Below are 14109 nucleotides of genomic sequence, written 5' to 3'. Positions count from 1 at the left end.
TACAAATCTCAAGATTCACTACAAAAGTGACTTTTATCATTCTTCACAAACTCTAAATAAACAGCATAAATAAGATAGCTGAAAATAGTGTTGCCCTTCTTATTGGATGTTTAAAAAATAACTTAGGGCTTGAACAAAAGTTTTCAAGGATAAGAAAGTTTGATTATGTATTCTAGATTAGCACTCCTCAAACTGTAATGAACATATGAATTGTCTAGGGATCTTGTTAAAATAAAGGTTCTAATTCAGTAGGCCAATTGTGAAGCCCGAGATTCTACATTTACAAAAAAGCTTCCGAGACTGCTAGTGCTACTTGTCTGGTGACCACACACTGAGAAGTAAAGTTCTAGAGCATGTCAAAGAAAAGACCTGGATAAGGAACAACTAGTGGTGCAAACAGAAACTGGAGTCACCCCCTACCCCCAGATAAAAAGGAATAGGGGTTCAACAGTGTAACAGCCCAACTCCTTAAAGCCTGACCAAAATACTTAGAACCTTCACTACTCATAGTTCCCAAAGCCCTGGCTCTTCAAAAATCTTTGCCCTAATCCAAAAAAGCCCATTCCAATGGTTTAAGACTAAGGGAAGTCAACTCTCATTCCTAACTAGACTATGTCAAAGAACAGTAAAAGCTAATTTTAAAAACTGTTTTAATTCCACACACATATTTTTTTCATTCATTCATCCATTCATTCATTCACTCAACATTTCAGCATAAGGTTCTTTGCCCTTCCTAGAAAAACAATGATAAGCTCTATTCTCTTCCCCTAAAAATTCACGGTCTAGCAAAAGTAAAGTCTATAAATACCACTGCTAACATAGAAAATGTAGTTAAAGCTACCAAGTAACAGACCAATTTCCAATGCACAACTTTTTTGGTAAAATTTCAAAACAGCCTCATCTCCAGAAGGCTTCAGATCATCAACCATATGTTACGACGTATGATATAATCACCCTATATAATAAAAGCCTAATATGCTAAGTGTCCAGTTGTCCGGTCAACCAATCAAAGTGTGATATGCTAAAACCACTCAACCACTCATTATGACATGCACTGACCACAAGGGGGCAGACAGTCGACCAGTCGACCAGTCGCTATGATGTGCACTGACCATCAGGGGGCAGACAGTCGACCAGTCACTATACGTGCACTGACCACCAGGGGGCAGACGCTCCGACCGGTAGGTTAGCTTGCTGCTGGGGTCCAGCTGATCGGGACTGAGCAAGACAGGCCAGACATGCCCTGGAGCCCTCCCACAGTCCCTCCCCGGCTGGCCAACCTCCCACATCCCTCCCTGGCTCCCCTATGCCCTCTCGCAATCTGGGACTCCTTGGAGGATGTTGGACAGCCGGTTTCGGCCCGATCCCACAGGCCAGGCCAAGGGGTTCCCTCAGCCCAGCCCAGGAACCCTCGGGGATGTCCGACTGCCGCAGAGGCAGGAGAGGCTCCCGCCTCCACCACTGCTGCGCTCACCAGCCATGAGCCCAGCTGTGCTCCCCCTGTGGGAGTGCACTGACCACCAGGAGGCAGCCCCTGCATTGAGCGTCTGCCCCTTAGCGGTCAGTGCGCATCATAGCGACCAGTCGTTCCTCCGGTCAGTCGATTTGCATATTAGCCTTTTAGTATATAGGATGAGAGAAATCAAATTGTTACTGATGACAAAAAGTTTCCAATGCCCTGAATTTTGAGAAATCCTTTTGAACAGCAAAAATACAGTAACTGTGCTTTCACTATTTGTACTCTGAAACAATGAATGATGACTTAAAGTTGCTATGGATAACACTTTAATTTGCATTTTATTAATCATAACATCTTCACATACTTAGAAAATAGTACCCATGTATGAAATATTATCTCCCTTCAGATAATGCTCAATAAATATATTAATTCATTACCTTTTGCAGTAACAACTCGTCAACCTACTTCGTGCCATTCCTGAAGGTCCACTAGTATTAGGAACCTCTGACCTATAACTTACTATATATTTATTTGAAAGTAAACTTGCATTTCTTTCACAATCTCTTCTGGCTCACAACTGCCTTCCCTCAATTAAATATCTTGATATTTTATAGTATTTGTAATGATAAAAAGTAAATATAAGATTATAATTCCATTAGTCATCAGTGATCAATGTAAACTCACTGGGGAAAAATAGACCCCAAACTGATTCAAATCATTTAAACTTTTTAAATCAAGTAAATTAATTTCCAGGGGTAAAAAACTTTAAAAATAAAAAAACAAAACAAGTCAACCTCAAAGATTATGTTGTATTTTGTCTTGTCATTCATTATTATTATTTTTTTTTAAATATATTTTATTGATTTTTTTACAGAGAGAAAGGGAAAGGGACAGAGAGTCAGAAACATCGATGGAGAGAAACATGGATTAGCTGCCTCCTGCACACCCACTACTGGGGATTCGCCCGCAACCAAGGTACATGCCCTTGACCGGAATCGAACCCGGGACCCTTCAGTCCCCAGGCCGACGCTCTACCCACTGAGCCAAACCGATCAGGGCCATGCATTACTATTAACTGTGGGCCTTTCATGACATTATATTAAGTGTCTTACATTTTAATTATTTAAATAAAGACAATAATAGGATGAGATGGGTGGGTGAATAGATCTACAAAAAGTAGTTCTAATAGAAAAACAGACTGTCACAGTTAAAGATCCACAGATAGGTAAATATCTGTAAATGAAAAGATCTTTTAATTTGTGGAGTTAATACACAAATCACATATAGGATGAGAGAATGAAAAAAGAGGATGCTACTAAGTAAAAACTGATATAAATTATATCAAATATAGCAGAACAGGATATACATATTCACACAAACATATTTTTAAGCTCTACTATGAGCCAGATCCTGGGAAAAGAGTCCTTCTCAAATAAGACACCATGAGATAAGTCAGTTCCTTTTGACTCCCCTTCCCTTATCCTAACAAAGAGCTTTAAAATCAAGTACAGAAAAAATGAACATGATATTTCAGAAATGTTTGTCCCCTAACCCCAAAGAATTTAGCTTGTTATGGAAACCTTAAAAATTTACAAAAGTGAAAATCTGTTATCCCACTATTAGAAATACAGTGGGGCCTTGACTTACGAGTTTAATTCGTTCGGAGGCCGAGCTCGTTAAGGAGCTCATTAACTCAAATTACTCTGTCAACTCAAAGCAAAAAATCGGCCGAGAGACAGCTGGTATCTCAAAAAACTCGTTAGTCGGGACACTCGTAAGTCAAGGCCCACTGTAAAATGCAAATGACTTGGTAAAGCTGCCTATTGATAGAAATAGCGTCCTAAAGCACAACTAAAACAAGGAAAGTAAATGGCAGGCACCTGAGCCTATTTTACTTAAAAGGGTGGAGAGGAGAAGAATAGAATAATGACTAGATGACTGAAAAAGAGAGCAGAAAAGGGCCAAGAAAGATATAAAAGGAGAAACCAAGAATGCCAGACATTAATTTTGAAACTTTGCCTAGGACAGTGATTCCCAAAGTGGGCGCTACCGCCCCCTGGTGGGCGCTGCAGCGATCCAGGGGGGCGGTGATGGCCACAGGTGCATTTGTTTTAACTTTTTTTGTATTACCTTTCTATTCTGAGTTCAATAAATAGTTTCATAATTTCAAACTTCAATGTTTATAATTTACACCTTTCTTTACTATATTTTACGAAAAATGAAGAAACATTAATACATACATCTTTCTGTTTAATTGCTATTAAAATTTTAAAAAAATTAATTTCCAGGGGGCGCTGAATAATATTTTTTCTGGAAAGGGGGTGGTAGACCAAATAAGTTTGGGAACCACTGGCCTAGGATTTGTCTCAATTATCTGGGGTTGCCCTGCATAAAAACTCAGAGCTTAGCAAGAACAGTTAGCAAACTGTCATGCTGAATCACTTCAGTTAAGAATATGTGTAGGCCTTGGCTGAGTTGGTTAGAGCATCATCCTGATAAAATGCCAAGGTTGTGGGTTTGATCCCCAGTCAGGGCAAATACAAGAATCAACCAATGAATGCATAAAGAAGTAAAACAACAAGCTGATGTTTTTCTTTCTGTTTCTCTGAGACAGATAAGAGAAAGAGACCTTATCTGTCTCACTATTAAGGTCTCCACATGTATTGCTCTAATACAGGATGTATCCAAAAAACTGTATATACAATTTTAACAGCTGATAGCTCAATTTTGAAAATGAAATATATTTCAATAACACTGTCTTTATAATTATTCAAACAGTATGTATACATTTTTGGGACACCCTATATATTAACTCCCATTTTTAACAAAACTTCATCTCCAGTGTGTTGAACCTTAACTCCCCATCAGTTTATAGCCATAATTCAATTTTTCTACTACCACCCTTGGCCAACTATAATTATACACATGCTATATAATAAAGCGGTAATATGCAAATTGACCATCACTCCAACACACAAGATGGCTGCCCCCATGTGGACACAAGATGACCAGCAGGGGAGGGACCAGGCCGGCAAGGGAGGGCAGTTAGGGGTGACCAGGCTGGCAAGGAAGGGCAGTTAGGGGGGACCAGGCTGGCAAGGGAGGGCAGTTAGGGGTGACCAGGCTGGCAAGGAAGGGCAGTTAGGGGGGACCAGGCTGGCAAGGGAGGGCAGTTAGGGGTGACCAGGCTGGCAAGGAAGGGCAGTTAGGGGGGACCGGGCCAGCAGGAGAGGGCAGTTGGGGGCGACCAGGCCTGCAGGGGCGGGCAATTGGGGGTGACTAGGCCTGCAGGGGAGGGCAGTTACAGGCAATCGGGCCAGCAGGGGAGGGTGGTTAGGGGCTACCAGGCTGGCAAGGGAGGGAAGTTAGGGGTGACCAGGCCTGCAGGGGCGGGCAATTGGGGGTGACTAGGCCTGCAGGGGAGGACAGTTAGGGGCAACCAGGCCTGCAGGGGAGGACAGTTAGGAGTGATCAGGCCTGCAGGAGAGGGCAGTTGGAGGCGACCAGGCCTGCAGGGAGGACAGTTAGGGGCAATCGGGCCGGCAGGGGAGCAGTTAGGCGTTGATCAGGCTGGCAGGTGAGTGGATAGGGGGTGATCATGCTGGCAGGCAGAAGCAGTTAGGGGCAATCAGGCAGGCAGGCAGGCGAGCGGCTGGGATCGGGCCTAAATGGGCAGTCGGACGTCCCTCGAGGGGTCCCAGATTGTAGAGGGTGCAGGCTGGGCTGAGGGACACACACACACACACACACACACACACACACACACAAACACACGCCCCAGTGCACAAATTTCATGCACTGGGCCTCTAGTTTTTAAATAATTGTCATTTGTTCTATCTATAAAAGTATGTATTCCTAATGTGAAAAATAAAGAAAAAAATTACTGCTTCCAATACATTGTGAAATATCATATTTTTAAAATTTTCCTATATATCATGATCCAATACTTTGATAAAATAAAGATGAATTGCTAGAAAAGAAGATCACATAACTGGATACTGCTGTATTATCAAGCAGGAAAAATATCAATCCATCCTTAAATTCTCCACGTAGCACATATAAGACTGCCTACAGTAAAAATACTTAACTAATCTGATCCCAATAATTCACACTCTGACAGGCAAAGAAAAAGCAACACTAGGGACTCACCCAACTGAGACTTTCAGAAAATAATTTACCTAACTAGCTATGAAATATTAGTAACTATGGCCTAAATACCTGTTCTCCGATACCATTATGAAATAAAAATGTCACTAAGCAATCATGATAGCCTGCTTAGATCAACATGGAATTATAATTAAATATTTACACAAATTTGAATTACTTCCACTAAAATTACATCATTAAATATATATGATGAATTACTATAACAAAATAGACAGTCTCCATATGCCTTCAATTCAGTGTGCGCCATGCAATACCTTATGCCAAGAGTATTTCTAATATAGAGATTTTAAACCTTCTAAACTCAACCATTAATAATTTCAAAATATATGCAACCTGCACTCTCAGATTACTAAGTATATATAGCCCACTACTGAAAAAAATCTATGTCCCTACATATTATTTTAAATGTAAATGGCAAGAAAATATGGTCCTTCTAAGATATACTCTGTGAACTATAAATTTCTAAGTAGAAACTGACACATAGGTCCTTTCAGTTTGGACAGACATTGAATTTTAGAGATGAAAGAAAGCAATTATCCAGGCCATGCTCATCACTTCACAGTTGTGAAGATTATACTCTAGAAAACTGGCCCAAGGCCACAAACCTAGAGATCCAGGACCTCAAAAATCGCAGCTATATTAATCTGTTTCCATTAGGATATATTCTAGTATCGCTCCAAATATTGAGGTCATATTCATGGTAACGTTTCCTTTTATTATTTTCCTTTACTAAAGTAAATTTTAAAAGGATGCACACTATATCTTCCTTTTTTGAGTCTCTAGAAATTTTTACTATTTTCTCAAAAATAGCATCAGTACCTCTAAATTATATATTTCTACTATAGTGTGTAGTGCACCAAACCCTCATATTAGAAATCTTGTATTTATTTGCCATTCTACTTTAACCTTCTATTCATACATCAGAAACACTACTTATCACAGTTAACCAATTATTAATTCAAGGATGTGAAAAGGCCCTAGTCGGATTGGCTCAGTGGATAGAGTGTCGGCCTGCGGATTGAAGGGTCCCGGGTTCAGTTCCGGTCAAGGGCACATGCCCGGGTTGTGGGCACGATCCTCAGTGGGGGGCGTGCAGGAGGCGGCTGATCGGTGATTCTCTCTCATCATTGATGTTTCTCTCTCCCTCTACCTTCCTCTCTAAAATCAATAAATAAATATATTTAAAAAAAAAAAGGATGTGAAAAGGCCATTAAAGGGATCCCTAAGACCACTTCAGTTTCCCCTACACTAAATAGGTCCAGATAATTTGATTTCTAGGTTGTTTCTGCTTTTCAGCATTTTACTGTTTCCTTCCATATTGACTGGCTTTGTCTGTTGTCACTTCTTATTACTGCCAATGAGCCTGCTTGTATCCAACTCTATTACACTTACACCATATGCAAGAGTAAATGTGTTCCCAGTGAAAACCTATAAGAAAGTCTATAAAATCAAACTCATACATTTTAGTCTATTAATTACAGATGCTTAAAAGCATTTTGTAATTAATTACCTCCTTGTTCTCAACTGTTTCAAAATGAAGATAATACTAAATACATGAGGTACTGATATAATTCATACCTGACCTCACAAATTTTTTATCTTGTTAATATCTAATCTTCTTGAATTTCATTTTATACCACCCTCTGATCAGATACTCCCTATAAGCATATTAACACATTGTATGCGGGCCGTTTTTGCTTAATTTTTTGCGCAAATGGCAACATTCAGTAAAATTATGATAACTTTAGTTTTACATATTTTTTTTTCAATGAAACTTTTTGTGATTTACTATAAAATGTATACTGAATTATTTTTCTTAAATTTTAAACAGACAAATACTGGAAAACTCACTGGAAATTGTGTTTACCAGTCAACGTAAAACGTATAAATACGTTTCCCGCATCCAATGTGTTAAGCTTATATCAGTTTTCTAAAATCAGTATTCTCTTCTTCTGGGTCTTTCTTTCATTACTTAGGAAAATGAATTAGTTATAACTTTATAGTAATTTCCACCAAGTTTTACAACATGTTTTTAAGAGATTTTAAACTGTTTTTAAACAGTTGGGCCAATTATGAAAAGTTAGGGACTTTAAGTTTGCCTTGTAAGGAGGAGTTTAAATTAGGGTAGAAATCTTTGAAAGTTAGACAATGCAGTCAGAAAATAAAGTTAAAACATGATCAAATATGGTGACAGAAGAAGATCTGACTTTGAGTGATGAGCACACAGTGCAATATACAGATCTTGTAACATAGAAATTCACACTTAAAACCTATATGATATTAACCAATGTCACCCCATAAATTTAATAAAAGGAAAAAAAAAACCACCATAATCACTATACCTAAAATGAGTCACATTGATAGCAACTACATTAAATTAGATGTTATCTTAAAAACAGAATACTAAAGTATCTTAATACATACAAAAATAAGTATTTCAAGCCTTTACATAAAATGTTTCTATTTCATGCACACAGATGAAATAAAATTCTACATACAGGAGATATATAACAAAGAAAAGAGTAAACAAAAAGAAAGAAAAATACTACAGTCCATGAAAAGCCCTCTCCCCACTTAAAAGAATATTGCACGATATAGGTAATGACTAATATCACCTCTACATTCCATTTTGCTTCAAATAAGTTTCAATTTCACCTACCTTTCTTCTCTGAGAGATGTTGAGGGCACCAAAGTCATTAAACAAGGATGAAGCAGGTGAAGTGAGAGGATCTGGAAGGTAAGTTACATAAGTTTCCACACAAGATAACTCCAGTAACCCACAAGACTAATAATAAATGTTTAACTTGGCAATGCTTACAAAAGTAATGAAAATCACATACTACACTAACAGTAAACTCAATGCCTCAAACACAGTGAATATTCAAATATTTTCTGAGTGAATGAAACACAAATTGGAGAATACAAATTGGCATTCAGCCAATACTCAGTACACATTTATTCAAGAAGCTAAGCAGATTAGGATGCTTCTATTTGCTTAAAACTAAAAGAAAAATCAAACAGAAAACAAAAAAGATGACTTTTAACCATGTTATTAGGAATGTGTTTATGAAGGAAGTCTACCTGTAGTAAATGTTTATTTAGGGACCAAATCATGAGAAAAATAAAAAGGGTCTGAGAGAGAGGTAGTCACCCTCTGAGTGATCACGCTTGGTTTTAACACTTAGGCAAGGCCATAACCATCTACTCTATACAATATTCCACACTTTTAAGTTTATCATAGATATTTTATATTCTTACTAAAAAAAGTAAATTAAGTTTTAAAACACAATCATGAAATATGGGGGGGGGAGGGGATGAGGACACATTTGTAATACCTTAATAAAAAAAAAAAGAAGAAGAAAGAAATCCAAAGATTTTATAGATTCAGAGTTCTATTATTCTATGGTCAGAAGTTATAAACAAAAGTGTAAGTCTAAATTGTTTTTCACTTAACAAATCAGAAGTTTCTGAAAAGGTGTGCATAATATACATTAAAATATTTATCTTCGTTTCTGAGCTTTAAGTTAATCTTAAGTTTCTCATTAAATTACCTGTAAAACCCTAAAAAAAATAGTAAATACTCTCATTTAAAGAAACCTCATACCCCAGCAGGTTTGGCTCAGGGGAAAGAGCATCAGCCCATGGCCTGAAGGGTCCTGGGTTCAATTTCAGTTAAGGGCAGATACCTCAGTTGCAGGCTCATTCCCCTGGGTATGTGCGGGAGGCAACCAATCGATGTGTCTCTCACATTAATGTTTTTCTCTCTCTGTCTCTCCCACTCCCTTCCACTCTCTCTAAAAATCAATGGAAAAATATCCTCTGGTAAGGATTAACAAAACAAAAAAAGGAAATAATCCACATGCAAATTCTTATTGTCACCATTATTAATAACTGTTAACATTTTACTGATGCAGTCTTAATACTCAATTGTTGCTTTTTTTTTTTTTTTTTAAATCATCCTTTGGCCTGGCCAGTGTGGGTCCGTTGTTGTACCAAAGAATCTCAGGTTCAATCCCAGCCCCAGTCCAGGCGCATGTGAGAGGCAGCCAATTAATGTGTCTCTCTCACACTGATGTTTCTCTCTCTCTCCCACTCTTCATCCCTCCCTTCCACTCTCTCTAAAAAGCAATGGGGAAAAAAATCCTCCAATGAAGATTAACAACGCCTCCCACCCCAAAAAATCCTTGAATATTTATTTTTTAAAAAGGATACAGAAACATATCTGGAACTTCTATATCAAAAGCCTTAAAAATGTCCATAATCTTTCAAACAGTAATTCCATATCTAAGAATGTTCCCAAAGCAAATAACTCAAAATATGAACACAGATTTGAAGTATAATTAATTGTTTTTTTAAAAGAATAAAAACAAAAATAGTTCAGAAAATTATTAAGAGAAATAACAGAATTCAGTTTATAATGATCAAGAAATATTCATTAAAATATATTTAATGTGATCTTGAAATTAAGTATTATATTGTATATACTTAAGTACTGCTATGTATTATGTATATATGAGTAATACAAATTTTAATAGTTCCTGAATATGAAATAATAGATCATTTTTTTACTTTCTTCCTTATACCTGTCCATAACTTTCAAAATTTCTACAATGGACATATTGTTTTTAGAGTCAGAAACATACATATAAGAGAGGAAAAGGAACCAAGCCTTACCATGGCCTGCATATGGCTTGGCACTGTCATTTAGAAGGCTTGGGGAGCTGCTACTATTAGTCATTCTCTGAAAAAGAAAACATAGGTACATAATATCACTAGAATTAAGAATATTCAACCAATTAAGACTAACTTTCTTTGCTTCTTTCCCTCCTATCCATCTTTCACATTACTCATACTCTAATCACTGCTGCTTAAGATTACAATAATCTATGCAAAAACTTCCAAACACTCTGCATAACACAGCAAATGAAAATTTTACTCACTAGTCAGGTGTTTAAAACCAAAGCTGGAGACCTATTTTGAATGCACGTCTATTAATTTGTCAGCCTGGGCAACACACATATAACTACTAAATTTCCTTATCCATAAAATTTAAATTCCAATATCCATTCAAGATGTAAAGTGACTACATATAAAGTCAAGAAATGCTCTCTAATATCTTCTCCCAATGCATATTATCCTTTGTTTACCTTAGAGACTCTATAAAATTAGGCTATTCACTGTTCTCTAAATGTGTTTCATGGTTTCTCAACACACTCCATAATCTCTATGGTGTGTCTCTCCATCATGAAAGGCCTTCATTCCACAACCGCAAAACAGACAGAGGAGTGAAACTAGTTTCTTCCTATCTATCTCTAAATACTCCATGGTTGTCCCAACCCTAACCCCACCCTTGAAAGCTCACTCTGACTCCAAACCTACTAGGAGATAAGATGCCTTAACTATATCCCAACTACTTCATTATCTTAAATCCCACCCCCTCCTGATAAATAAATTTAGGAATAAATTAAGACTTTAGATCAGTGGTTCCCACATGGGACACATGTCACACGGGTGCAATTTGATTTTTAAGGGGGACAATCCAAGAATGAATTAACAGTGAATTTTTTTAAATTTCTTATGGTTCTAAGGGCCTCATATACAGTATATAAATATATTGTAATATATTTATTCATTTCAGTTCTCTATTATGTTTTAAACTTTATTTGCTATTTTTTCATATCACTTTACTTTTTTTTAAAAATATATTTTATTGATTTTTAACAGAGAGGAAGGGAGAGGGATAGAGAGTTAGAAACATCGATGAGAGAGAAACATTGATCAGCTGCCTCCTGCACACTCCCCACTGGGATGTGCCCGCAACCAAGGTACATGCCCTTGACCGGAATCGAACCTGGGACCCTTGAGTCCGCAGGCCGACGCTCTATCCACTGAGCAAACCCGGTTAGGGCCACTTCACATTTTTTTAACAATTTCTTAGTGATTTCTTCCTCAGTACTTCAACTGTCCTTTCGTTCTTTTATTTTTCTCTTTCATGGATGCCATGTTCTTTGGAAGCTTGTTTAGACCAAGTTAATGGCCTTTTAGCTTCCTCCACATGAATAGTTGTTCACTTTTTGAATAATAAGAATTATATGTCATGGTGGGAGGGGACATATCAGGATTTTATGCTTAGGTGGGGCATGGCCAAAGAAAGGTTGGGAACCACTGCTCTAGATGCTCTCCACCCTCAGAATAAACTTCATTGTTTAAACTCATACTAATGATACCTGCAGCAAGGGATACTTTGTTTCTACAGGGCTTCCAAATCCATTGACTCCTATAAAGCTGGTGCTGAAATAGGAATCTGTGAGACTGGTATCAGTTAAAGCACCTCCATCTATTCCAGGAACTGAAAGAGAAAAAAAATTCAAGTATTTGATTATTTAAAAGCACAAACACTGACGTGGTTTCTGTGTTCCTAGATAACTTTTGAAGTGTCAATCTGCCACACTTATTTTTATTTACCTATTCATAACAAAAGACAGGACCAAAAAAAATTGGCTCAGCTCTAAACATTTGTTAAACAATGCTCAAGTTGACTGTTGTTTTCCTACAGAGATAGTAATTTATTTTATATCAGTCACCTAAAAGCTACCAAGCACAACATGAAGAAACAAATCAGACTTGGATTTCAAGTTTCTTTCTTTAACTTTGCAAGAGGCCAGCAGAAACTATAAACCACTGCAATTTCCTCAGGACTGTTTCTCAAATATATTATGGGGGGAAAATCAGCAGACTCACATTAATTCATAGTTCAGTAAAAACAATTTTACAGAAGTAGAAATGGAATAGAGTTCAGGAATGACACCCTGTCTGTGGATTTTAGGACAGGATAATACAGAATGATTTTAAGTAGAACAATCCATTTATATACAAAGTCATGGCCAATATGTTTTAGATACTAGTTCTTGGTAAGTACTTGGAATGCTATTTTTAAGCTGCTAGTTAAGTACAAAGCCTTACACTTCATAACAGCTGAACTGCAAAGAGAATTGCCCTCTCTGTGCAGAACCTCTAAGAACCACTGAAACCACTCCCACTCCCAACAAGAAGTAGTCTAACCCTAGCTGGTTCCATCACAGACTCAGAGTCCCAGGTCCGATTCCAATCGATGCGTCTCCCTCACATTGATGTTTCTGTCTATCCCCTCCCTTCCACTCTCTCTAAAAATCAATGGAAAAATATCCTCAGGTGAGGATTAACAACAATTTTTAAAAAGTAGACTAAAGAAATACTGATAGTTGGATGTAGGGTGCTATAATCTGAATTTTGGTATATCCTCAAAATCATATATTGAAATCCTAAACCCTAAAGATGATGGTATTAGGATGTGGGACCTTTAGGAGGTGTCTAGGTCATGAGAGTGGAGCCCTCATGCATGAGATTAGTGTTCTTATAAAAGAGAACCTACAGAGAGTCCTAGACCCTTCCACCATGTAAGAACACAACAAGAAGGTGCCCATCTATGAATCAGGAAGTGGGTCCTCACCAACCACCACACATAATCTGCCAGTGCTGTGATATTGGACTTCCCAGCTTCCAGAACTGTAAGAAATAAAATTTCTGTTGTTTATAAGCCACCCAGTCTGTGGTATTTTGTTAGAGCAACACAAACTAAGACACAGAGATGTGGGCATGTAAATTGGTGCAGCTACTATGGAAAAGGGTATGGAGGTCCCTCAAAAAATTAAATATAGCCCAGCCAGTTTGGGTCAGTGGTTGAACATCAACCAATTAAACAGGAGGTCACAGTTCAATTCCCGGTCAGGGCACATGCCAAGTTTGCAAACTCAATCTCCAGTAGTGGGTGTGCAGGAGGCAGCCAATCAATGTTCTCTCTCATCATTGATGTCTTTCTCTCTCTCTCTCTCTCTCTCTCTCTCTCTCAAATCAATAAAAACATATTTTTAAAATACTAAATATCAAACTACCACATGATCCAGCAATCTTAATTCTGGCGATATATCCAAAGGAAATAAAATCACTAACTCAAAAAGAGGTATCTGCACCTCTATGTTCACTGCAGCATTATTCATAATAGTCAAGACATGGAAACAACCTAAGTATTTATAGAGAGATGAATAGATAAAGAAAATCAATCTCTCTCTCTCTCTCTCTCTCTCTCTCTCTCTCTCTCACACACACACACACGCACACACACACATACATACGCACACACACAATGGAATATTATTCAGTCATAAAAAAGAAGGCAATCCTGTAATTTGTGACAACAAGGATGGACCTTTTTGGAATTTGTTTTAAGTAAACTTTACAACATCTCTGTGTAATAACAATTTGCAATCCACTTTAAATAAGACTTACTATTTATATGAAAGGTCTGCTAAAATCTCTCCTTTTTTTTAAATGAAATCTTTATTGTTCAGATTATTACAGTTGTTCCTCTTTTTTCCCCACCATAACTCCCCTCCACCCAGTTCCCACCCCACCCTCCGCCCTCACTCCCCACCCACTGTCCTCAT

The 14109-nt window shown here is 37.7% G+C and overlaps 1 protein-coding gene across 3 annotated transcripts in view; it reads right to left on the bottom strand.

The window, feature by feature from the left end:
- Positions 1 to 11992, bottom strand: part of PAN3 (PAN3 poly(A) specific ribonuclease subunit) — a 154974-nt gene extending 142982 nt beyond the window's left edge. The window contains exons 1-3 of one of the 3 annotated variants that reach the window (XM_014548557.1): positions 11854 to 11992; positions 10301 to 10367; positions 8286 to 8356 (exon numbers count right to left, since the gene is read on the bottom strand). In XM_014548557.1, the coding sequence (XP_014404043.1) occupies positions 8286 to 8356; positions 10301 to 10364 (135 nt within the window). In that variant the 5' untranslated portion in view covers positions 10365 to 10367; positions 11854 to 11992. Of the gene's footprint in view, positions 1 to 8285; positions 8357 to 10300; positions 10368 to 11853 lie in introns of those variants that run through there. The other 2 variants (XM_014548553.1, XM_014548556.1) reach the window with 2 other exon arrangements.
- Between the last annotated feature and the right edge of the window lie 2117 nt (positions 11993 to 14109).

Source organism: Myotis brandtii, unplaced genomic scaffold (genome assembly GCF_000412655.1).
Source record: "Myotis brandtii unplaced genomic scaffold, ASM41265v1 scaffold513, whole genome shotgun sequence".
Taxonomy (NCBI): Eukaryota; Metazoa; Chordata; class Mammalia; order Chiroptera; family Vespertilionidae; genus Myotis; species Myotis brandtii.
Note: the sequence above shows the minus strand (reverse complement) of the source record. Positions and strands in the feature narration are given on the sequence as shown.